The sequence below is a fragment of the Adiantum capillus-veneris genome, chromosome 23 (genome assembly GCF_014529385.1).
Source record: "Adiantum capillus-veneris isolate H3 chromosome 23, ASM1452938v2, whole genome shotgun sequence".
Classification (NCBI taxonomy): domain Eukaryota; kingdom Viridiplantae; phylum Streptophyta; class Polypodiopsida; order Polypodiales; family Pteridaceae; genus Adiantum; species Adiantum capillus-veneris.
This window is the reverse complement of record NC_140953.1, coordinates 48,410,689-48,434,808: the sequence shown is the minus strand read 5'-3', so window position 1 is coordinate 48,434,808 and position 24,120 is coordinate 48,410,689. Positions and strand designations below refer to the sequence as shown.

Sequence of the window (24,120 nt, the reverse complement as noted above, 5' to 3'; positions counted from 1 at the left end):
ATTCTTGACAGTTTGCGTTGACCATGAGCAAAATCGTGACAGCATAAGGGACCATTCTCTACCAAAATCAAGCAAGGAGTTTCGAGATCAAAGGGAGATGAGGGGTTTTGGCCGAGTACCATTGTGAAGTAGGAGTGTAGTGGTACAGAAAGAAAAAGGTTCTCGCCTGATCCGAAGGGAGATGAAGTTTTTTCTACAGGTGCCCTAGTAGCAAAGGATGGATCAGTATCTTTCACAAAGCTTGGAGATTTAAAGAAAGGACAAAAACAATATGTAAATAGTGTACAAAGAAAATACAAAAACCATAATTTGCTAGATGAAGACGAGTACATTTCAGGTGTTTTTGAGGAGGTTTGTTTTGTAGATACTATGGGTGACCTCAATGCTATAACAGGTTCTAGTTTCCAACAAGGAAATGACCACGTAAAAGTAGCTTCTATGGACATGTATAGAATCATTGAGTCTTTTAAAGATGAGTTCTTCAATGTGCAAAAAGATCTAGAAGTGCGAGTGGAGACAAAGTACAAAACTATAGCAAAGAAGGTGAAACCAGGGGCATTGCCTCCACCTACAAATTGCAAGGAAACGATGGATCAAGCTTCTTTGCAACCTAGTCTCCGAGATCCAAAAAGAATTGGACACAAGTTTACGCAAGAGTCATTGAAGATGTTAAAAGTTGGAGGCAATGACTCCTTGACAGAGATTAATATTCACTGTATCTCATGTGCCTTGGAATCTACGACCAATTCCAGTGCCAAAAGCACTCTTGCCAAAGCTTATAGATTTACTTAATGAAAAGATAAAGATGGGGATATTGGAACCTTCATGTGTCCCCTACTCAAGCAGATGGTTCACAGTACCAAAGAAAAATGGAACTCTACGCTTCATTCAAGACATGCAACCTGTCAACAAAGTCACAATCAAGAATATGGATACAGGGCCAATTGTAGATGAGTTTGCAAAAGCATTTGCAAGAAGGGCAATATATTCTATGGGGGATTTGTACTCAGGGTATGATCAGTTCCAACTAGCAATGGAAAGCAGGGACTTGACTACCGTGAGAACACCCTTGGGTTTGGTAAGGATGTGCACCTTACCGCAGGGAGCAACCAACTCGGTTGCGCACATGATGAACGGTATGAACAAAGTCCTTCGTGACTTCATACCTCAAATTACAATGCCTTTTCTTGATGACGTTCCAATCAAAGGATGCGACTTAGCTAGAAAAGATGAGGCTCTAGATTCGAGGGGGTGCCGTAAATATGTAGCAAACCACATCAGTGATTGTGATAGAATTTTGACAAGGCTGGAAGAAGTGAACCTTACATTATCTGGGCAAAAGTCAGTGTTTGGGGTTGAATAAATTTTGATAGTGGGACATCTTTGTAATCCTCATGGCCGCCGACCTTGTCCAACTAAAGTGGATGCAATACAGAGGATGAAGGAAGTATGCGTAAATATCACGGAGGTGAGAAGGTTTCTAGGTGCATGTGTCTTCTATCTCATATGGATTCCACATTATGCACATGTTGCACATCCTCTTTATCAATTGCTAAGGAAGAATCAAAGGTTTCAATGGAATGATGTACATGTAAAAGCTATGAGGAAGTTGAAGCAATTGTTGCTGTCTTCACCAACTGTGAGGAAGATTGACTATGAGTGTGGAAGACCGGTGATTGTGACAGTGGACACTAGTCCAACGGGAATTGGATGGGCAGTAGGACAAGACGATGAAGAGAAACACAGGTATGTGGTGAGGTTTGGGGCCAAGGTTCTAAGCTCTCGCCAAAGAGCATATCCACAGGTAAAAAGGGAGTTATGGGGGGTGGTTACACCATTAAAGTGTGACAAAGAGTACTTCATTGGAGCATCTGTAGTTGTGGAGATTAATTGCTTACCACTTCTCGGGATGATTGCAAGCTCTGATATTGCTATGCTTAGGTGGATTGCTTATATAAAGTCCTTGAACCCAAAATTGAATCACATTGCAAGAAAAGATAATGCAATGGCAGATATGCTTTCAAGGGCAAGGTATGAAGATGAGGATGATATGATTGATGAGGAAGAAGATGTGGGCACAAAATTCTACACAATTTCGCATGCAAAGTGTGATGATATATGCATTGTATCTTCACTTGAGTCCTTTTCAAAGGAGTTCTATGAGGATGAATGGTTGCTCATAGGTCGCTACCTTGCTCATAGGTCGCTACCTGAGTACTTTACAAAAGCAAGATGATTGGAGTGAATCAGAATTCAAAAGGATCAGAAAGAAAGCATATGGATTCTTCTTGAGGAATTGCTACTTATGGAAACATCCTAAAAGAAGAGATGGGACTCCATTACGAGTAGTATGTGATAAGCCTACTCAGCTCAAAGTTATCAAAGAGCTTCATGAAAGCCTATACGCTGGACATCGAGGTGTATGGGCTACTTTTTTCAAAGTGAAAGAGAGATATTGGTGGAAAGGCATGTATAAGGATGTAGCGGATTTTGTGGAGTCTTGTGTCACATGCCAAATGTATTCCAATGTACGTCATCGTGATGGATTGCATCCTACATACCCATTAGCCATGCACTATAAATGGGTTGTTGATCTAGTCACGATACCTTTAGGACTTTGGCAAATGAGATACTTGGTACTTGCACGAGAAAACTTGACAAACCAAGTGGAAGGGCGTGCATTGAGGACAAAAACTACAGAAGCTGTTTGTAAATTTTTGCTTGAAGATGTAATTTGCCGCTATGGCTGTGTGGGAAAGATAGTTGCTGATAGAGATGAGTTAGATACAGATGAAGCAAGGGATGGTATCAAGCTAGCCCTGACTTGTGCTTATAATCCAGAGGGAAATGGAAAAAGTGAAAGAGGACATCCTCCTATTGTCAAAGCTTTGGCTAAGGCATGCAAAGGTAGAATGCGTGAGTGGCCAAGGTTGCTACCATATGCTTTGTGGGCTGATCGTACAACTCATAGCTCAGTGACTGGTTACATGCCTATTGAATTGATGTATGGTCAGAAGCTAGTCATGCCAATTTAGGATGTAGTTCCTACTTGGAACATGCTACCTTGGGAAGATGGTGTAAGTAGGGAAAATCTACTTGCTTTGCGCATAAGGCAATTGGAAAGAAGACAGGAACACATAGACATTGCTAAAGCTCGATTGAAGGATACAAGACTAAAGAATAAAGATAGGTTTGATAAAGACATAGGCTTCGACCAAAGCCTATTGAAGAGGGTGATTGGGTCCTAATGTACGACAATAGCCTAGACAATCAACACACCACACAAAGAAAACTTGCAAAAAGGTGGTTTGATCCTTATGTTGTCAAACATGTGCATGGAAATGCTGCATATACTTTGAGGGAGCTCGATGGAACAAAGCTTAAAATTCCCATAGCGGGCAAAAGAATCAAGATGTTCAAGAGGAGACATGATAATGATCCTTTTGATTCACAGCAAGATGACGATGAAGAACCTAATGACATTGATACAGATGAGGATGAAGAAGCAGAGGATGATTTTCCAAACTTTGCAGAAGGTGAAAATGACATCCACATATTTGTGCATCTTAATGAAGATTAAACCTATACAGGGAAAATGTTGGCACATGCCGGAGGATGTGCAGGTTCAGAGGGGGTGGATGTCGTGCCGTGGCACGTACATAGTGTGAAATAAAAACATTCACCTCACTTTTGACACTTCTTGATGCATGGAAAGAAAAACAATAATGTACATATCGTGATATATGCTAAAGCGGCTACTGCGGTCGCTATCATGTACATACCTATCCGGGGAGTCGTGGCCCTGGATGTGGCTCATTAGCGTGCTTTTTGTAACAAACTGCTGACGTGTCGACCTACTGAAGAACGGAGCTACCGGCCGAGGGGCCTAAACCCTAAAAGGAACAAGCAACAGAAGAAGTGTCACAGAGTGATGACGTGGTTGACCGAGAGCAGAAACCCTAACCCTAATTTCTGCCAAAAACCCTAACTGCTGAAACCCTAATTCTGAAAACCCTAACCCTAAAACCTGCAAACCCTAATTTCTGCCAGAAACCCTAATTCTGAAAACCCTAATTGCAGAAACCCTAATTCTGAAAACCCTAACTGCTGAAACCCTAATTCTGGAAACCCTAACCCTAAAACCTGCAAACCCTAATTTCTGCCTAAACCCTAATTGCAGAAACCCTAATTCTGGAAACCCTAACCCTAAAACCTGCAAACCCTAATTTCTGCCAGAAGCCCTAACCCTAAGGCAACAAACAAATTCCGAAAATTGCGCTGACATGATGACGTGGCAGGCTATACGGATTTCCGTGATTTACGCTGGCAGCTTTTGGCATTGCTTTTTGGACCATAAGCTTTTGAGTTTGAAAGTTTTTCATGTAAACTGCTTTTTGGACCAGAAGCTTTTGAGTTTTAAAGGCTTTTTACTATAACTGCTTTTCAGGCCAAGGGCCTTTAAATATGAGGCTAGGGCTCATTCTCTGGCATGCTTCAATACGAAGGTGCAGAGTCTGGAGTACCGGCTTGTACTGTGTTGATGCAATATAAAGAAATACCGAAAGGGGCGCCAAGGTTTGGGGCCAATACTCTCTGGGGTGGAATTCCGCCACTCCGTGTCGCGTGTCGTCTCTCTCTCCATTTCAATTCAGTTGTTATTTGAAGTGCTTAAAGTTGTTCAGTCTGTTCTTTTCTATTGGCACGTGGTGCCCGCCTTGTGACACTTTTTCACTTGATAAGATGCCTAATTTGGTTTGACAATGTACATAGTTCAAGTGTTTCATGGTGGCACACTCATCTCGCCTACAAAGACTGATGCGGACAGAAACTGCCAAAAATAGCAGCTAACAGGTGCCTGTTAGTGCCTGATCTATCAGGGCATTCAGGGTATTCAGGATATTATATTTTGAACTATAACTAAGACCTTTAACTTTTGAACCTTAGGGATATGTGGACATTAGTACTTATAATTTTGGGTAGTTGTGAATGTGCCTTATGGTATCTGATGGCGTGAGGCAGTTTTGGGATAACTAACGAGGCAGTTCTCTTCCTCATGATCTCGTACTATTGTTTATGCTCTATAATTGGGTGATGATGATGAAGATAATCTGATGACAGTCTCTTTTCCTCTTCCTTATGGTGCTCTTTGCTTATTTACTTTGCATTATTGTGTATGAATACTCAGTTTACTGTTCTTGATTCCTGTAAACTGCATGTTTCCTACATTGAATACCTGTTAGGGTTGTGTGCCCCTAACATTTGGCGATCCTGCTGTGCGTGTCCTAATCGACATGGGAGCGAATTACAGTAATCTCAAAGCAAAACGATGAGTCGGTTATGATGCCAAGTTTCTTTCTCGTGCTCTAACCGCCACTTTCTCTCTGAAGCGGTTCTTGCAAATGGTTTGAATTCAGCCTGAAGCATATGGCACTCAAGAATTCAAGAGGTTCTTGACATGTTAGTCGACCTCGACCACCTGCGGGAATTCTTGAATTGTGTAACCCCGCAGAAAGTGTCTGAGGAACATACATCAAAGTTATTGGAGGATTTCTTCCCGAATCTGCCAGGGGAAATCAAAATTACAATTGTTGACAAGTTGCAAGTGTTTATAGGGGTTCTTGACAGTTTCTGTGCAGGCAGTTTCTGTGCAGTCTACAGTTTGCATTTTGCAGTTTGCAATTCAACTGTTTACATATTGCAGATTATAGCATTCCAGTTTGCAGAATGCAGTTTAAATTTTTCAGTTTGCAGAATGCAGTTTTAGTCTTTCAGTTTACAGACTACAGTTTCAGGTATTTCAGTTTGCAATGCAGTTTAAGCAGTTTGAGGGTTTAAAGAGGTACAAATGCTCTCCATTCTTTTGATGTGTGATTAATGGCAAAGAAGAAGAAGAAAAAGTGTGCAATATGTCAAAAGTATAAGCACCACACAAAGGAATGCCCTTACATTTGCAAGCCCTGTCAAAAGGAAGATGCATGTGTCAAATACTGTATGCATAAACTGTGCAAGAAGTTGTATCAAATTGTCAGATCTTTTCGAGATGCATCATATCATGAGGAACTATGTGATGCACAAGAGGATTTGGATTATTTTTCTAGTCTTCTTGACAAGGCAGAAGATTGGCATGAAGGTCGTAAAGGAAAAAGAAGAAAGTCGTGCTCTAGTATGCGCAGGATACACGTGTTACAAGAAGCAGTTGAAGGCTTGACAGAGAAGTATGAAGATCAGTTTCAGGAGGAAGACGAAAGTGATGATGAGTGGGGAGTTACAACACCAATGTTCCCCTTGGTTGGGAAAAATCGAGTACAATCATGTTTAACTTCTCCAAATGCACTTGGTGTAAGTCCGAAATCAATGAAAGAAGCTCAAGCACAAAGTCAACCTCAAGAAGTCAAGAAGGTGATGTTGGAAAGGGCAAAAGAAAAGGGCACACTCCAAATAGACTCAAGGGTTTGCACAATGTTGAAGTACCAACAGTTTTTCAGGCACCTGCAGTTTTAAAAACTGAAGTTTCAAAGCCTGAATTTGAATTTTCAGCACCACCTGAAGTTTTTCAACCTGATTTTGATGTTCTTGAATATGGAATCAAAGTTGTAGATACTCAGATTATTGAAGAGAAGAAGTTGATTCAGGAAGGAGAGTTTGTTCAATGCAAGGGAGATATAGTCCAAAAGATGATGAAAGAAGAAGGAGGAAGCCAAGAGCAACTCATGAGCCAAAGGAGCCAAGAGGATTGCCAGCTATCCCCAAACCTCACATCGAAGAGACTCTCCTCTTTGCAGAAAGAGAAGGCGAGTTGCCCAAAAGAAGAATTATTGATTGAGAAGAAGGGAATACAAGTGGGAGTGAGCGAGAGAAGCCACCAATATCTCATACAAACCCATATACCAACATTTGAGATCAATCTTGAAGAGGTTGAAATTCAGGGAGACATCAAATTTCAGTGTAATGCAGTGAAAGAGCTGAAGATAGATAAAGACATAATGTGTGCTACTGATGAGGATGATGTGATGAATCAGTTTTTTATGAATCTTGATAGGGAATATTCGACAGGTGACAGTTCGGAAGGTGTTTGTGTTGATGGAGAAGAGTTTTTTGGAGTTTTGAAGACTTAAAGCCAATTTCTAGGAGTGGATATGAGTTATTCAGGTTGTGAAGACAAGGATCTTGACCTTCAGATCCCTGAATTACCAATTTTGATACCGAAGGTCCTTGATTTGGAAAGTTTTAGAATTCAGGTCCCTGATCCGCAGATTACTGATTTGTAAAGAAGTTATGTACATGAACTTGTTGAATGTCAAAGTCTTGTTCTTTCTCAAGCGAAGATGATCGATAATCTCTCATTAAAGCTAGAGAATGAGAGGCATGCAAGTATGGTTGCGGCTAATGAATCACTTTCCAAAATAATTCAACTTCAAGAAGACAAGACATCATTGATGGCGAAGATTTCTCAGGTTCAAACTGAAGCCGACTTGCATATTTCTTGTTGTTATGAAGTTCATGATGCTCTTAAGCAAGTTGTTCTGGATAAGGATAATCAAATTGAGAATTTGAATATTCAACTTACTCAAATCAAGAATATGGAGTCTTCTTCAAATCTTGATGTTACAGAAGGTTTCTTGAATGATGATGTTGTTATCAATGATCTTTATGATGTTGGTGCTTTTACAAATTCAGTCATGGATATTGGAAGTCCATCTTTTTTCAATGAAGTTCAGTTTATTGATGATATTCTTGATGATTTATACCAAGTTTCTGATGTCAATGGTTTTTTTGATGCTGAGGAGATGGTTTTGGCTGATGATTATGCAAGTATTTTGCAAGTTCCTGATGATGGTGAAGTGGATTTTCTTGAAGATGGTTCTATATTTCTATGTGGTGTTGTTGATAGAGGAGATGATGTTGATATTCTCATATCTCATTGGTTTTATATCTTCATGCTTGATGACATAAGGGAATTTTTTCAGGGAGCAAAAGTCAAAAGTTTTCAGTTTCAGGGAGATATCCATGATTGGACAATTCTACAGCTACAAAGTGGATTTCTTTCTATTTTCAAGCAGAAATGTGAGCAAGCCATCTTGGTGGTGTTTTTTATGCGTAAAGGAGAGTTCAATCTGTTATTTTTAAGCCTTAAATCAGATCAGTTTGATGAAGAAGCACATCAATTTTGGTTTTTCCTGAATCATTATTTTCAGGGAAATCAATTGTTTTGGCATGCAGAGTCTAAATCAGGTCTTCGAGTGTTGCATCTACATGCAGAGATATTGGATGTGTTCAAGAGACAGTGTCTAATGGTTGCAAAGTTTACATCCTACCTTGAATTTTTCTTCATTCTTCTTGAAGGGAAACCTGAACCTGACCATGACCCTGACCCTGACCCTGACCCTCAACCTCTTACTGAATTTGGACATGTACTTGAATATGAAAATGGGCCTAAAGACCTGAAATCACTTGAAGAAGAGAAGAGTTTTCTACTTTGTAGAAGGTATCTCAATTCAACAGATGTGGAGAAAATAAAGATGAAGATGGAAATGAGAGACTACATAAAGGAAGTTTGGGAGAAAATGAAAGTCATGATGTATGATGTGGTGACTAAACCATATCAGATGTTTACAGAGGAGGAGATGAAGAAGGAAAACTTGTTCATGGAGAAGCAGAATGCTGAACTGAATCAGCAGTATACTGACCTGAAAGAGCAGTTTGAGGACCTGAAGATGCAGTTGCAGCAACAAGGAGGTCAACAATCTGAGCAGGTGTTTGTTAATAAAAATTCTGAAGTGTTTGCAGGAACTGATGTGGTAGTAGGAGTTCAGGAGCATATTACTGAAGACACAGGAAAAGGTGCAGCAGCTGCAGAACAGCCTAAAGATGTTGCAGAGAAGGACACAGAAGCTGCAGGAGGAATTCACAACTTAAATGATCCAGTGCAAATGATTGTGGATGAGATACTCTGTCAGGAGACTGAAAGTACTAAGGAGGTAGTTACAGTTGAGGTGGATGCAGAGGTTGAAGAACTTGACAAGGAAACTCCAACTGCAGCAGCAGTTTCACAACAAACTGAATTCAAAGATCAGCTGGTGGATGAATTTTTAGATCAAGGGATGGGTTCTCACAATGTTTGAGAAACATTGCCCACCAGGTGTGACAAGTGTTAGTGCCTGATCTATCAGGGCATTCAGGGTATTCAGGATATTATATTTTGAACTATAACTAAGACCTTTAACTTTTGAACCTTAGGGATATGTGGACATTAGTACTTATAATTTTGGGTAGTTGTGAATATACCTTATGGTATCTGATGGCGTGAGGCAGTTTTGGGATAACTAACGAGGCAGTTCTCTTCCTCATAATCTCGTACTGTTGTTTATGCTCTGTAATTGGGTGATGATGATGAAGATAATCTGATGGCAGTCTCTTTTCCTCTTCCTTATGGTGCTCTTTGCTTATTTACTTTGCAGTATTGTGTATGAATACTCAGTTTACTGTTTTTGATTCCTGTAAACTGCATGTTTCCTGCATTGAATACCTGTTAGGGCTGTGTGCCCCTAACAGCGCCGTTGCAGGATTGCATGGAAAGTGACCCAAAATGGTATATGGATGAAAAATCATGCTTATCTATGCTTTTTATGCTTATGCGAGTGATCCCACAAATTTAGGGAGTTTCCTGACTCCGTTTGGGATTTTTCGCATCAAAAATGAGCTGAAAATGGCCTAGTTTTGGTCCAAAGTGGCAAAATGGCCCAAAAATTGACACATCAACTCATATTGCCATGGGGAAGAGTGAGAAGGGGGCTTTTTACAAAAAAAAAACCAGCAATTTTTCTCTACTGTGTAATAGCTTCCATGGTTGCCCAATCTATGTGTGCTGCAGTCCCGCCTCTTTGAAATCTTCTATTTGAGCTAGTGAGGGAGTGAATTAGGGTTTCCCCTTATCAAAATGGTGTGTGGGCTTCACTTTAGAAGCTCATAAATCTCTGCAAAATCAAAAAATTGTCGTCGTGAAGGTGGAAGCTCGAGCGTTCCTTTCAACTGTTTGATGCTACGACTATGTAATTGGGGCCGAGGCTACATGATACCATGAAAGAGGTTTGGGTTTTGATTGAGAATTGTGCTTGTATGAGCATCGAGGTTTCATGGCTGAAACATTAGTGTTTTTCAATGGTCTTTTTAAGTGAAATTGAATGTGATTTGGTGATCCTCTCATCGTACTCTCAACTACGGGAACAAGCAGACTCCAAGCACGATAGGAAAGAGGGTTTGTGACTTTGCTGTCACGAACGCTCTTAGATTTTCTGTCACCCTTAGAAAGAGGGTTGGTGATTCTCCACAAACACTTTCTCACAAAGTGTTTGTGACTCTCATCACGAACTCTCACAGCCAGAGGTTCTGCACCTTCCCAGCTAGACCTCACACTTTCTGACAACACCGGAATGCATTTCTGCGTAGATTACAAAGGTCTCAATAAGGTCACCGTCAAGAATAAGTATCCGTTACCTCCCATGGATGATCTTATGGATTGACTCTTGTGTGCTCGCTATTTCACCAAGATCGATCTCTGTTCCAGGTACCATCAGATACGGATACATCCGCTTGATGACCCAAAAACCACGTTTCGTACACGGTATGGACATTACGAGTTTTTGGTTTTACCCTTTAGGGTAGCCAACGCTCCTGCCACTTTCCAACAAATGATAAATGATCTCTTTCTTCCGTATTTGGGAAAGTCGGCTGGTTTCTCAACGATATCTTGATTTACAACAAAACACTAGAGGAGCATCTGCAACACCTTCGTCTCGTCTTACGTGCTTTGAGGCGAGAGAAGTTGTATGCGAAGCACAGTAAGTGTGAATTTTCTTGCATGAAATTGTTGTATCTGGGTCATGTCGTCTCGGTTGAGGGCATTCGCATCGACCCCGAGAAGATACTTGTTTGTGCAGGATTGTCTCATTCTTCGCACGATTAGGCAAGTAAAATCTTTTTTGGGTTTTACTTGCTTCTTTCAAAAATTTATTAAATACAATGCTCGTATTGCCAAGCCCCTTACTCGTTTGTTAAAGGACGTCCAAAGCAAAAAGCGTAGTGTTAGTCCATCGATTCAATGGACCGATGAGCTCGATCAATGTTTCCAAACATTGAACCGACTTGTTACTATTGCACCAATGTTGCAAAGTGTGGATCCGAACAAACCCTTTATGGTGGAAACGGATGCCAGTGAAAATGCTATTGGCGCAATCATGTACCACGATGAGCGGCCGGTAGCATTTGAAAGTCACAAGCTCGAAGACGTGCAAACACATTATTCGACACAGGAGAAGGAACTGTTGGCGGTCATTTATGCCTTGAAGGTTTTGCGCCATTATCTATTTGGAGCCCACTTCCTGGTATGGACGGACCACCATTCTTTTGTGGTCAGCCCGACCTTCGTGGTCAGAAGGCAAGGTGGGTTGAACTCATACAGGAGTTTGACTTCGAGATACGCTACCATAAGGGTGCCACCAATATGGTAGTCGATGCCCTTAGTAAAATTCCTGAGGTCAACACTCTTTCGTTTGCTGAAATTTCGATTGACTTCTTTCTCTCAAAGGGCGTTGCCAACACGATCGTCGCTTTGGTGCGATCTGGCAACGAATCCAAGAGAAAATACGTAGCTCGAAAAGCTATGGCGGTCCGGACGCCTTTGCGCTAGCTGTGTAGAGAAAGGTGACAGACAACTATTCCATTCGTAATGGATTAAGTTTCAAGCAAGACAAAGTGTGTGTGGCCGTTGATGAGGATATCCACAAGCAAATTTTGTTCGAGTATCATGATGCACCATGTGCAGGACACCCTGGCATACATCGTACTTTGGCCTTGGTTGGCCGGTATTTTTATTGGCCGCACATATCACCTTTTGTCGAAAAGTATGTGCAAAAATGCGCGCAATATTAGCTCGACAAAGCTGAACGACAAAAACGCGTTGGGTTATTACATCCTTTGCAAATTCCTGATAGCAAATGGACAAGCATTTCTATGGATTTTGTAGTTGGATTACCCGTGCGCGCAATATTAGCTTGACAAAGCTAAACGACAAAAACGCGTTGGGTTATTACATCCTTTGCAAATTCCTGATAGCAAATGGACAAGCATTTCTATGGATTTTGTAGTTGGATTACCCGAACCAACCGTGGACATAAAGCCATTTGGGTCGTCGTTGATCAACTCACGAAAATGGCACGATTTATCCCTACACGTTCCACCGTAAAGAGCCATGAGTTAGCTTAGCTCTTTGTGGAACACTTATACAAACTATATGGTTTGCCCGATGAAATTGACAATCCAAAATTCACAGGCAGTTTTTGGCAAACAGTCTTCTAGAAATTGGAGACCCGTCTGTGCATGTCGTCCTCGAACCATTCTGAAACTGATGGACAGACCAAACACACGAATCAAACTATGGAGGACATGTTACGAGTGCATGTCTCCCGACGTCAATCTGATTGGGAACGCTATCTCCCACAGATTGAGTTTGCTTATAACAGTACAAAGCACTCGATTACTGGCTATAGTTGTTTATGCTTATGTAGGATTATGAGCCGAAACCACCAATTGCCACCGGATTCAAGGGGATCAAGATGCGATCGATAGCCGATTTTGTCACGTGCGCATGCCTCTGCGTACGTGGACATGCTTCTGCCATGGTCGCCGTAGTTGAGCATTAGGTAGGACTGTGCCTGGCACTCTGTGAGCCTCTCGCAGTACGTGCATGCCCAAGCCAATCATAGGAGCATTTACCCTCTCTTGAATAGTTAGTGACTTTAGCAGATTTGCATGTGAACCACCCCTTATGTTATAAGTGGGCTGTGTCACTTAGTGCATAATTTATTAATAAATAAAAGTGAGATCGTGGCCTCTTTGGACTGCTTGACCCAGACTTTGGGATGCATAAAAGAGCACCTGGCGCCACCTTCTTTGCCAGATCGCAAGGGGCTGGAGTTCAGTCCCTAGCGTTTCTCAACAGGGCACCTTGGCCAGCCCTTTGCATGGGAGCAGGATCGTCACCCATCAGCCCTAGCGCTTCATACAGGTCAGCGTTTTTTGCATTGCTGCGGCCAGATCATGCGATGGTTCATTTTCAGCCATAGCGTTTTCCTATGCGGCAGTTAGAGGTTGCATTTTCCAGCCTTCAACAACAGATCAGCCCTGCGTTTTAACTTTTACATCAGCAAAACAGCCTTGTGTTTTCTGGATTTGCGGTAACCGGCGTGTCGGCAAGAGTAGCAGGTTGGGTTCGTGTCTGTAGATTCACCAATCAGCTCAGCGTTTTCAGTTTGCAGCAGGTGGGCCATCGATTGCAGTTTTCAGCCCAAGGTCCAGGAGCGGACGGGTGGATTCTGTGTGGCAAGATTGTCCCGTTGCAGATTGGATCCGGTAGAGCATTCAGTTGCAGATTTCAGCCCTAGCTTTGTCGTGTGTGACAGCGCTAGCGTATTCAGTTTTCAGCCCATTGTTCCTCTCACATCGAATGCGTCATTCAGCCAAGGTTCGGCCATCGACAACCCACAGCGAGACGGATCAGTTGGATCGTGAAGCCATCAGCATCGACGTCGACTTCTCGTCCTCGACATAGCCTCGTCGTCGACATCCCCGTCTTCGACACACCTATAGCCCGTCGTCAACATTAGCGTCATCGGCACCGTCAGTCGCATTTGCATTGTAGCCGCATTTGTGCAAGGAATAAAGAAAGTACTTGCTCTAGCAACAGAGCAAGGGGGCCCTGGAGGGTTGGGACCCGACAAATCCTTGTGTCTCGTCTCTCCTTCTCTCTCTCGTGTATATCTCTTTTTTTACAGTTCAATTTGATTCTTGAAGTGCAGTGAGTAGCCTTTGTGTTTGTGCGGAGTACTAAGTCTTGAGCTTCCGTAAACTCTTCCGCTGCATTGGTCATTGGTGATAGAGATGGTGTGTGCTCTGTGCTTTGACCCCGTTACTTGACATTGGTATCAAAGCTCTCCAGGCGTGCTCCGGCTTCGCAACTCAAGGGAAGAACCTCAAGTAGCAAGAACCCCCATATTTTGTTTTTTGGAAAGAAGCTTCGCATTCCTACCCGGATTTCTTAGCTTCTTCGTACCTTCAGCATGGAGTGTCCAGTGGCAGTTCCCATCTTTATTGCTTTGTCTTTGAAGGAAGATCGACATCAGATACCCGACGACCCAGATCTTGAGTATCAGGATCTGATAACAGCCTACGACGACAAAGAAGGGCGACATCCATTTTCAGCCTATTAGCTTTGGAGTCTTGGCATTGTTTGCAGAACCATTTGCTTGGAGACTTTCATCATACGGCAATCTAGTCGACGCCCCAAGAGGAGCATCTTTCTCTCGGTTTGAGGAGTTACTTGGCGGTTTGAGACAGTATACATAGGACTTACCATTGTTCGTGGGCAATCCAGAGGACATATCCTTGTCTTTTGGCCTTCTCCACATGAGCCGACGGAGTCTCTCTTTCATCAGTAGCCGTGGAGGACATTATCTAGCTGTGGAGGACATTCTGCATTCGCATTCTCATGTAGTGTGCATCCACTTCTATCGACAAGAAACCCTTGGAGATAATTCCAGTACCATTCTTCAGTTCATTAGCTACAGTGTTGTTTTCACCACAGATTGTTTGGGTGTCAGCAAAGATTGGTCCAAAGTAGAGCGGCATTATCTGGTTCAAGCCCAGGCTAGCGTCGGCAACTATCTGGTATCAAGCCCAGGCTTATGTATCTATTATGGAGGCAATCTAAGGAATTGTTGGCCGGTAGCCCTTATGATTTGGCGGGTGTCTTCATCACCAGAGCGACATCCACTGTCATCGGTTTTGGAGGAGTTTCCATTGGTTGATGCAGCATCAGAAGCAGTTAGCATCAACATGGATAGTAGTTCGGTAGTCGTACCTCACCTTTCGCAGGGGGGATGTCACGTGTGCATGCCTCTGCGTTCGTGGACATGCTTCTACCATGGTCGCCATAGTTGAGCATTAGGTAGGACTGTGTCTCGCACTCTGTGAGCCTCTCACAGGACGTGCATGCCCAGGGCGCTCGTAGGAGCGTAGAGACCAAGGGGAGAAAGCACGAGAGAGAGAGAGAGAGAGAGAGTCTCCTGAACCAACCAACCTTGGCAATGAATGGATGTAATACAATGGGGGCTGAGGGTTGCTTATATAGCAACCTCACTAAATTGCCCTAGGCAAATTTTGACAAATAAGTCAAATAAAAACCTAAAAGCCAAACTAAATAATGGGATCACATTGGGCACTTCACTTGAGATGCCAAAACTCTTAACACCCACTCTGCAGGTCATAGTGGACATAAATAGTGAGACCAACTCGATGAAGAAGCTACCATGGACACTCCAGTAGTTGATCAATCTACCGGATACACCTCGGTTATGCTACCCTCTACTTTGTACTTTAGAAGAATGCCATCTTGAGCATCGATTGCCTTTTAGAAAATTGAATTGTAGACCACGCTACGTCCAAGAATCTCCATTCATGAATTGTAAACCCATCACGTCCGAAAATACTTCCAAGATAACAAACTGTGGAACACATCCTTTCCATGATCCGACCAACAACAATGGATTGGTGCACTCATCCATCTTTATTACCATCATCTCTATTCAGCTTGCCTTTGTCTTTGTTTATCTCACGAGCCAACAAAGTGTCATGTCACATTTATAACAACTGTGGTCGGACCTCGTGGGTACCGAGGCAGCTAACTGAGTACTGGTACTTCCATCCTTGTCAAGCTTGCCTTTGCCTTTGTCCTCTAGCAAACTCGACCATTCGTTTTTGGCTTCACAATCTCAAGCCAAACAACTTGCCGGTATCCTTGAGAATTGTGGTTGAGCATAGGCCGCTAACTGGATGGTTGATTCGTTGTCCATAGCCAATAGTTGGTTTGGTCGTTGTTGCTAGCTCTCGAGCAAGGGCGGGATTTATTGAAGTTGCAAAATATACTTCTACTCCTCCTTGCACTCCAAGGGCCGTACGGTTCCACCAAGCTGCACCAGAACTTTGAATTCCTCACTGCTCTCCAAAAAAGTTCTCGTTGCCCTCACAAGCCGCCTTCTAACTTCCCAAACCAATCAAAGCAACACACTGTTGATACCCCTCTCTTGGGCTCCAAATTACCAACAAAACTGCCCACAACGTTTTGAAGCGCTGGCAGTACCAATGCCTTGCAAGGAGGAAAGGGGAGGAGGGGACTAGGCGTTTTGAAACGCTGTCGGCACGGGGAGTAGGTTGAAGCTGTGGCGTTGTCGCTGGCAAGAAGGGCAACAGACCCGGCGTTTCAAAACATTGTTAGAGGATGCACCTACTCTATCATCATCCATAGCGTTCCAGAACACTGTCAACCATGGGCACCTCCTGCAAGCGTCTCAAAACGCTATCGTTGAGAGAGAGAGAGAGAGAGAGAGAGACTCCTGAACCAACCAACCTTGGCAATGAATTGATGTAATACAGTGGGGGTTGAGGGTTGCTTATATAGCAACCTCAGTAAATTGCCCTACCCAGACTTTGGCATACAAGTAAAATAAATACCTAAAAGCCAAACTAAATATTGGGATCACATTGGGCAATTCCTCTTGAGATGCCAACACTTTTAGCCATTTGCCCTACCTACTTTTAATAAATCAAAATATCATGCCAAAGTCACTTATTAATAAATGATTGATGTGACTGTTCATATGCCTGTATGCTTAAGTGACTTAAGTATGTAAGTGAGGGTATGCAACTATGACCTGCCTGATCATGCACGTCCTGCTAGAGGCTCACAAAATGCAAGGCTAGATCCTAAGCTAACTAAGACTGACGCTAGAGTATAGCATCACACGTGACATGAATGATGACAATCACCTCGGTAACTCCTCAAGATGAGGCACCTCCCAGGCTGATTTGATGCACCTTTGGATCCTTCTTGATGTGGGATTGCAGATGGCCACCAAGGGGCTGATTTGCACTCTCGATGTGAGAGGAATGAAGAGCTGAAAACGCAGATCTCAACGAGGCCGATGATGGATAGGAATGGAGCACTCGATGCTGGCAAGGGAGTGGCTGAGGGGAGGCTCGATGGGCTGCCAAAGTACCCGACTGCAATGGGGAACTCACGTAGACCGATCCGAGCCGCGAGAAGGGCTGAAATCTGAAAACGCTGAGGCTGTTCTGCTGCCAGAGCTTGCAATGGGCTGAATTCTGCAATCACCACGCTGGATGAGCAAAACGCTGCTTCTGCTGAAAACGCTGAGTGCTGCAAAATGTTGGGCTGGTTCTGCAAGGCTCTAGCACTAGGATGATCTTGTTAGAAAACGCTAGCAGATGGGCTCCCTTTATTGGCAATGGTAAGGGCTTATAAATTTGCGAAGGGTCCAGTAAGGCAAACTATCCACCAAACCCAACAAATAAATCATAAAAATGATTTCTTAATAAATTAGGTCAGGGGGTTCCAATTTGGAAAAAATTGTCGCACATCTCCCCACCCGGGAATCCGATCAACGCGGGGAATGGCTCGTTGGATTCCTCCCTAAAACTACATGCTCGTCATGCCAGATGCCCACCGTAGTGTAATAGCATACGTCAAAATGCGTATACAAACCATTTATGCAAGAGGGTTCCAAAATTGGAAAACCTAAACTAATGGACTTGTCCGGACATGCGGGTCCTATGAACGGACTCACAAAATTGCCGATAACAATCCTCCTAGGATTCTAGACACTCCTATCTAGGAAGAAGGGGAAAACTGGCTCTGGAAGTCGATGAAGCATGTCCACATGGCACACAGAGCCATGTGCATGTGACATAACGCTAGCCTCTCCGTTGCAGCCCAGTACTTCGGCAACCCATTGAGTCTCTTCTCAGCCATTCCCTCACCACATTGAGTGCTATCATCGCCGCCCATCATCTACGCTTCTGCCCATCATCGCCACCATCATCATCTGCGTTTTCGGCCCTGCTTGCACGATAGATCTGCTACGCTTTGCGTACCAGATCGACGTTTCTGCAAGTAGCTTTCAGCCCTTGTTTCCTCTCACATCAGGAGCACAAAGCAGCCCTAGATCTACCCCTTAATGACCATCAGCAACCCCTCATCGAGAAGGATCTGATAATTTTGTAAGCCTATTCGTAGGACCAGCATGTCCGGATGAGTCCATTTTTGGAACTCTCTTGCATAAATGGATTGTACAAGCGTCTTGACAGATGTTATTACACTTTGGTAGTCGATTTGTCAAATGGGTCACAGAATTGTGAGTTATTGTCAGAAAACTCCCATGTGCGCATATTTACACATTTTCTTGACCCTGCACAAATTTCCCGGCTTGACCTAAAAATCCACTATAAAGGGAAACCATTGCCCAATATTTCTCATAAGTTTTGCAACCGCTAGTATTCGACCCAACAATTTTGCATTGCATCTGCAAGCTTGGCGTTTTGCTCCCGGATCATAGATTTCAGCAGATCAGCCCAGCGTTTTCAGATTTCAGCCCTTTCCCTCACCGGAACCGGCCCAGATCTGCTAACACTAGCCTCTCCGTTGCTGCCAGGTACTTGGGCAGCCCGTTGAGTCTCTTCTCGGCCATTGCCTCACCGCATCAAGTGCTTCCATCGTTGCCCATCATCGACTCCATCCTCTACATTTTCACCCCTGCTTTGCGCGACAAATCTGCTACATTTTGCATGCCAGATCTGAACTTTTTGCAGCCAACTTTCAACCCTTGCTTCATCTCACATCGGAAGTGCAAATCTACCCCTTGGTGGCCAATAGCAACCCCTCATCGAGACGGATCCAAAGGAACATGAAATCAACCTGGAGGTGCTTCATTTTGAAGAGTGTCCTCCATAACTTTCCCCATTTGAGTCAGTAGAGTTTGCACTTGAGGTATTGCATGTGTGTACATTCCATTTACACAATCAAAAACAAATACCAAATCAGCAACGGTGTGGAGGCCCTTAAGAGGGTTGGTTGGGAACACATCGGGTCTCTCTCTCTCTCTCTCTCTCTCTCTCTCTCTCTCTCTCTCTCATAACAGGTCTTAAGTTTGACTCTCCTCTTCGGATAGATCTTTAAGGTCTCTTGGGATAGTTTCCTACGCCGTTAAAATTCTCTTCTTCTCGGGTGTGTGTGTGGGTGTGTGTGTGTGATAATAAGAAAAGGAAAATGGTATAACCTTTCTATCACCCAAGTGTGGTAGATTGGTTATGCCATTTCCCTCTTGAATAACAGGTCTTGAGTTCAACTCTCCTTGTCGGATAGATCTTTAAGGTCTCTTGGGATAGTTTCCTACGACGTTAAAATTCTCTTCTTCTCGGGTGTGTGTGTGTGTGTGTGTGTGTGTGTGTGTGTGTGTGTGTGTGATAATAAGAAAAGGAAAATGGTATAACCTTTCTATCACCCAAGTGTGGTAGATTGGTTATGCCATTTCCCTCTTGAATAACAGGTCTTGAGTTCAACTCTCCTCATCGGATAGATCTTTAAGGTCTCTTGGGATAGTTTCCTACGACGTTAAAATTCTCTTCTTCTCGGGTGTGTGTGTGGGTGTGTGTGTGTGTGATAATAAGAAAAGGAAAATGGTATAACCTTTCTATCACCCAAGTGTGGTAGATTGGTTATGCCATTTCCCTCTTGAATAACACGTCTTGAGTTCAACTCTCCTCGTTGGATAGATCTTTAAGGTCTCTTGGGATAGTTTCCTATGATGTTAAAATTCTCTTCTTCTCGGGTGTGTGTGTGTGTGATAATAAGAAAAGGAAAATGATATAACCTTTCTATCACCCAAATGTGGTACATTGGTTATGCCATTTCCCTCTTGAATAAGAGGTCTTGAGTTCAACTCTCCTCGTCGGATAGATCTTTAAGGTCTCTTGGGATAGTTTCCTATGACGTTAAAATTCTCTTCGTGGTAGATTGGTTATGCCATTTTCCTCTTGAATAACAGGTCTTGAGTTCAATTCTCCTCATCGGATAAATCTTTAAGGTCTCTTGGGATAGTTTCCTACGACATAAAATTCTCTTCTCCTCCTCCTCCTCCTCCTCCTCCTCTCTCTCTCTCTCTCTCTCTGTGTGTGTGTGTGTGTGTGTGTGTGTGTGTGTGTGTGTGTGTGTGTGTGTGTGTGTGTGTGTGTGTGTGTGTGGAAATAAAAGGAACCATCTCTTGGGCTAAGCATCACCCATTAACGGCATAGTCACAAGGGACGCATTCCGGGACGGGGGAACGGGGGACGGGGGACGGGGCTGAAATGGATTTTTAGTGTAAAAAAGAGAGCGGGACGGCAAGTGGGGACGGAAAAGTGGGGACGGGAAGCCCGAAAAAGGGCGTCCCCTGTTACTATGAAATTTAACGCAAGGAAAGAAGTAAAGATTTGTGGAAGTGTAAAGTCTAGATCCTAACAATTTCAATTCCCATCATTACCCTTTTGTTTGGGATTATATTGGCATATTATAGTTCAAGCTTCCATTTAGAGAAAGTTGGAAAATGTACCCTCACTGGGTACTCTCACTAGATGGTGGTAGCACATGTAGAATATGCACTTTTAGCCTCTAAGACCCTTCACGTCCGGGCGCCCATTTGCTTAAGGTATGGGCCTATGTTTTATCCTTTTTTGTCCTAGAACCAATTTCTCGGTGTGACCTCAAGGTTGGAATCATTTGGTATCAGATCTCATGCAGACTTGAGTTATAGCACATTAGTTATCTAGAGTCACTACTCTAACATTATTCTTCTCTATGTCCCTTTGTATTTATCGCCATATTTTTTTGCTCCTCTCCTCACCTGCTTTCCTCAGCCCAGACAAAAACAGCAATAAAATGCACACATACATAGATCTCACTTCATTTTATAGTGACATTCTCTGATGCACAATAGGTTAAACTCCACTTAAAATCCAGAAGTGAATGTACCTAGAAATTTTGTGTCTGTCGTGTATAGAGACTCTATGGAAAACTAAATTACCACCAGGAAGAGCTTGCACATGTCCATCTATATGCATACAAATTTTGTATGCCATATACCAAAACTGCCAGTCGCTTTGAAGACACGGCAAGCAGCATTTAAATGTGTACCATAGATGATGAATTTAAGTCACTTCATAGTGCAGTAAGAAATAAAAGAATGATAACCAAAAACCAGACAAATGAAAAAGAGAGAATTTGTACCTTCTCGGCGATCTCCTCCGTTCGTTCTGCTATCCTCTCAACCTCCTCAGCAAACTCATCAGCCTCCCTGGCAACCTTAGCAACTATTGATGCTCCTGTTTTGACCATTTTTGCAGCTCTATCAAGGTCATCTGCATTCACCCATTTACATCATTATTCCAATCAATTAACTTAGCACAGGCTCATACATGAGCCAAGGATTGTGAAATCAGTCTTAACCTTCAATTTTTTGGGCCAAAAGCTTAATGGGTGTCCTAGCAAGATATCTCAGTAAGTTTCCAATCCTGTTGAGTGCAGGTACCCCAAAGTAGAGAATTATGCGACAGAAATTTCACTCAAATATCAATGCAACCAAGGTAGAGCATTATGCAACCAAAAGAAAGGAGCTTGGGGAACTTGCCACTCAAATATGAATGCTGCCTTTATCACATTGATCATAGCAGGGTGGCACCTTCTTATGGGCCTGCACAGATTCAACAAACATCAAGAGGCTTGATAGCAGATGAGTATGTTCTATGCCATGGGACTGATGATGACTACAAACTTTTTCCATAACACACAACAAGATAAAATAACTAGTAAATCTGGGAAGCACGACCCCTATACATATCACAAAGAACGCCACCCATAGGCTATACCTATCACAAGTGTTATAAAGAGACTCCGCTTGATCTTGCACTAAATTTTTTTCCTGAAGCCTCTAGAGAGGTTCTCAATGAAGAAAGGGACCAGGACATGTGCACATTTCAACTCCAGTCATAGCACGAAGTCATCGAGACAAGTACTTGATAAGCCACTACATATTGGTACGTATGCTTTTTCTTCTCTCATTCATGTACCAATAGACATCAACATTGTAATTTGTTGTACATCACTTAATCCCATCCTGGGGGATTTGCTAGTAATAATAAGGGATGTCACCTGCGTGCATCAAATATGGTCACCCCTTGTTTTACCCCTATATACGGGCCACTTATAAAATGCTTCTTTTTTCCTTGTATAACACCCATTCCTTACACTCACAAGTTACCAAACAATAACCCTTAGTGAATCCTTTAGGAAACCCATATAGACCAATACAGCCATTCTTTTACGACAAATACATTTCAGGCATCATATGTTTGTACAAGTATTCGTACAATTTGCAAAATGTCTTCCACAAGCATTTTAAGTTTACGGGCAAGGTGTGGGAAATCTGTAAGCTTTACTTCACTAGGGATAATGAGCACCCTGCAACTTTGTGAAGCAGCCCTTTGTGTCAGTAGTCTCAAACACTCTGAGAACATGATAACTGCAGCTCTCTCTCTCTCTCTCTCTCTCTCTCTCTCTCTCTCTCTCTCTCTCTCTCTGTGTGTGTGTGTATGTGTGTGTGTGTGCGCGCCCGTTCGTACTTCTCCTTGTCCAATGTGACTGCAACGAGTCGCCCACACACGTGTGTGTCCTTGAAACCCGAGTTATCCTGAGGTCCTTCCCCTGATCCATGAAAAATGAAGGCACTCAAAGACAAATAAACTGACCTGGAGCGATAGTGGGGCTGGAGGACATAGCTGGAGCTGCCAGCGAAGAAGGAAGAAGAGGAGCGAAGCGAACGCAACGTGAGCTTGAGCGACACTGCGGACGAGGAAGAGGAGCTCCCGATCAGATGGATGGAGCAAGAGGGAGCAGCGCCACGTCTATGAAGAATGTGAGACGAGACACAGTTCATGCTTGCCATGGGAGCTTAGTTGCTGCTGCGTGGAGCGAAAGAGCAACCATGAATTCAGTACCCGGAAGCGCAAGGAGCCTGAAGGTGAGGAGAAATTTTGACTGTCCGAAACGACCTGGTCGTCGGCCGCCCATGTTTAACAAGCGAAAGGGTCACGACGACTTTCAAAAACAATAAAAAGTGATAAAATTGTTTAAACTGGTATCAGTGTTTGTGAAAGGATTGCATCAGCTTAGTCTTGAGCCGATTGAAAATCGATACTAGCTAGCTGCAAACCATGGTAAATGAAAGAAAAATGGATGAAATATGTGAGAAAGTCATCCAAACATTTTACAAATCTCAAAATTTTTGCTAGTATTTTCGGTTTTTTTCTTTGTGAAGAGGAAACTCGATCTATCAACAACCGCTTAATAAAAGAGACTTTCTTGAATGTTAACACTAATTGGAATCAAGCTATAAAATGCAAAAAATGTAAAGCCATGTGAAGTTGTGAAATGAAAGAACTAATTAATATATGTGTGTGTGTGTGTAGAATTTATTAGAATTATGCAAGGTGAAGCTTCACTTTAGCATTCTAAAACAATAGAATGCAAAAAAAACATATGTGTGTGTGTGTGTGTGTGTGTGTAAAATTTACTAAAATGATGTAAGGTGAAATTTCACTTTAGCATTCTAAAACAATAGAATGCAAGAAAAGTAAAGAGACTTGATGTGAAATGAAAGGTAAGTCTCCATCATGCACTCAAACCTATGAAGTCCCCCTAACCCAGCCCAACACTAAGGGTTTCTTTTAGAAAGCCTTTGTCTGATATTAGTTTATAGTAAATCCCACTGGCTTCAAAAAAATATAAAAGGTATTTCTAATGGCCGGATCTCCCTGTGCATTACTGAATTTAGTGGTATGAGGAAACATTTTAAATAAGGAAAATGTGCAACTTGCGGCAAACATTTTCCTTAAAATGTAGTAATGTCGAAAAAACTCACAAAAAATTGAGTATTAAGGAGATTTAGGGGTCACGATTGGATTGCCTCGTTTGTAGGAAGCTGTCTACATCGAAGGTCCATCTTGCTCTTTATTTATGGAGCATCAAAAGTCAAAAAAGGAAGCCTACATTCAAGGGTTTGAGAGGGTAAATCTCACTAATTTAAATTCAATTGTTTGTGGGAAACCCTTATCCGCTTAGTGCCACTAATACCCTTAGTGCAAAGGGGACTCGGCTGTTATTACTACTACCTACTTAAATCA

General features: G+C 42.7%; 1 protein-coding gene across 1 annotated transcript in view; it reads right to left on the bottom strand.

Annotated features, from left to right (window-relative positions):
• The window catches only part of LOC147427749 (uncharacterized), a 33,300-nt gene extending 10,307 nt beyond the window's left edge, over window positions 1–22,993 (bottom strand). The window contains exons 1-4 of the mRNA XM_086497068.1: window positions 22,687–22,993; window positions 21,570–21,632; window positions 21,389–21,453; window positions 21,170–21,300 (exon numbers count right to left, since the gene is read on the bottom strand). Coding sequence (XP_086353194.1) covers window positions 21,170–21,300; window positions 21,389–21,453; window positions 21,570–21,632; window positions 22,687–22,883 — 456 coding nt within the window. The 5' untranslated portion in view covers window positions 22,884–22,993. The remainder of the gene's footprint in view (window positions 1–21,169; window positions 21,301–21,388; window positions 21,454–21,569; window positions 21,633–22,686) is intronic.
• Window positions 22,994–24,120: the final 1,127 nt, after the last annotated feature.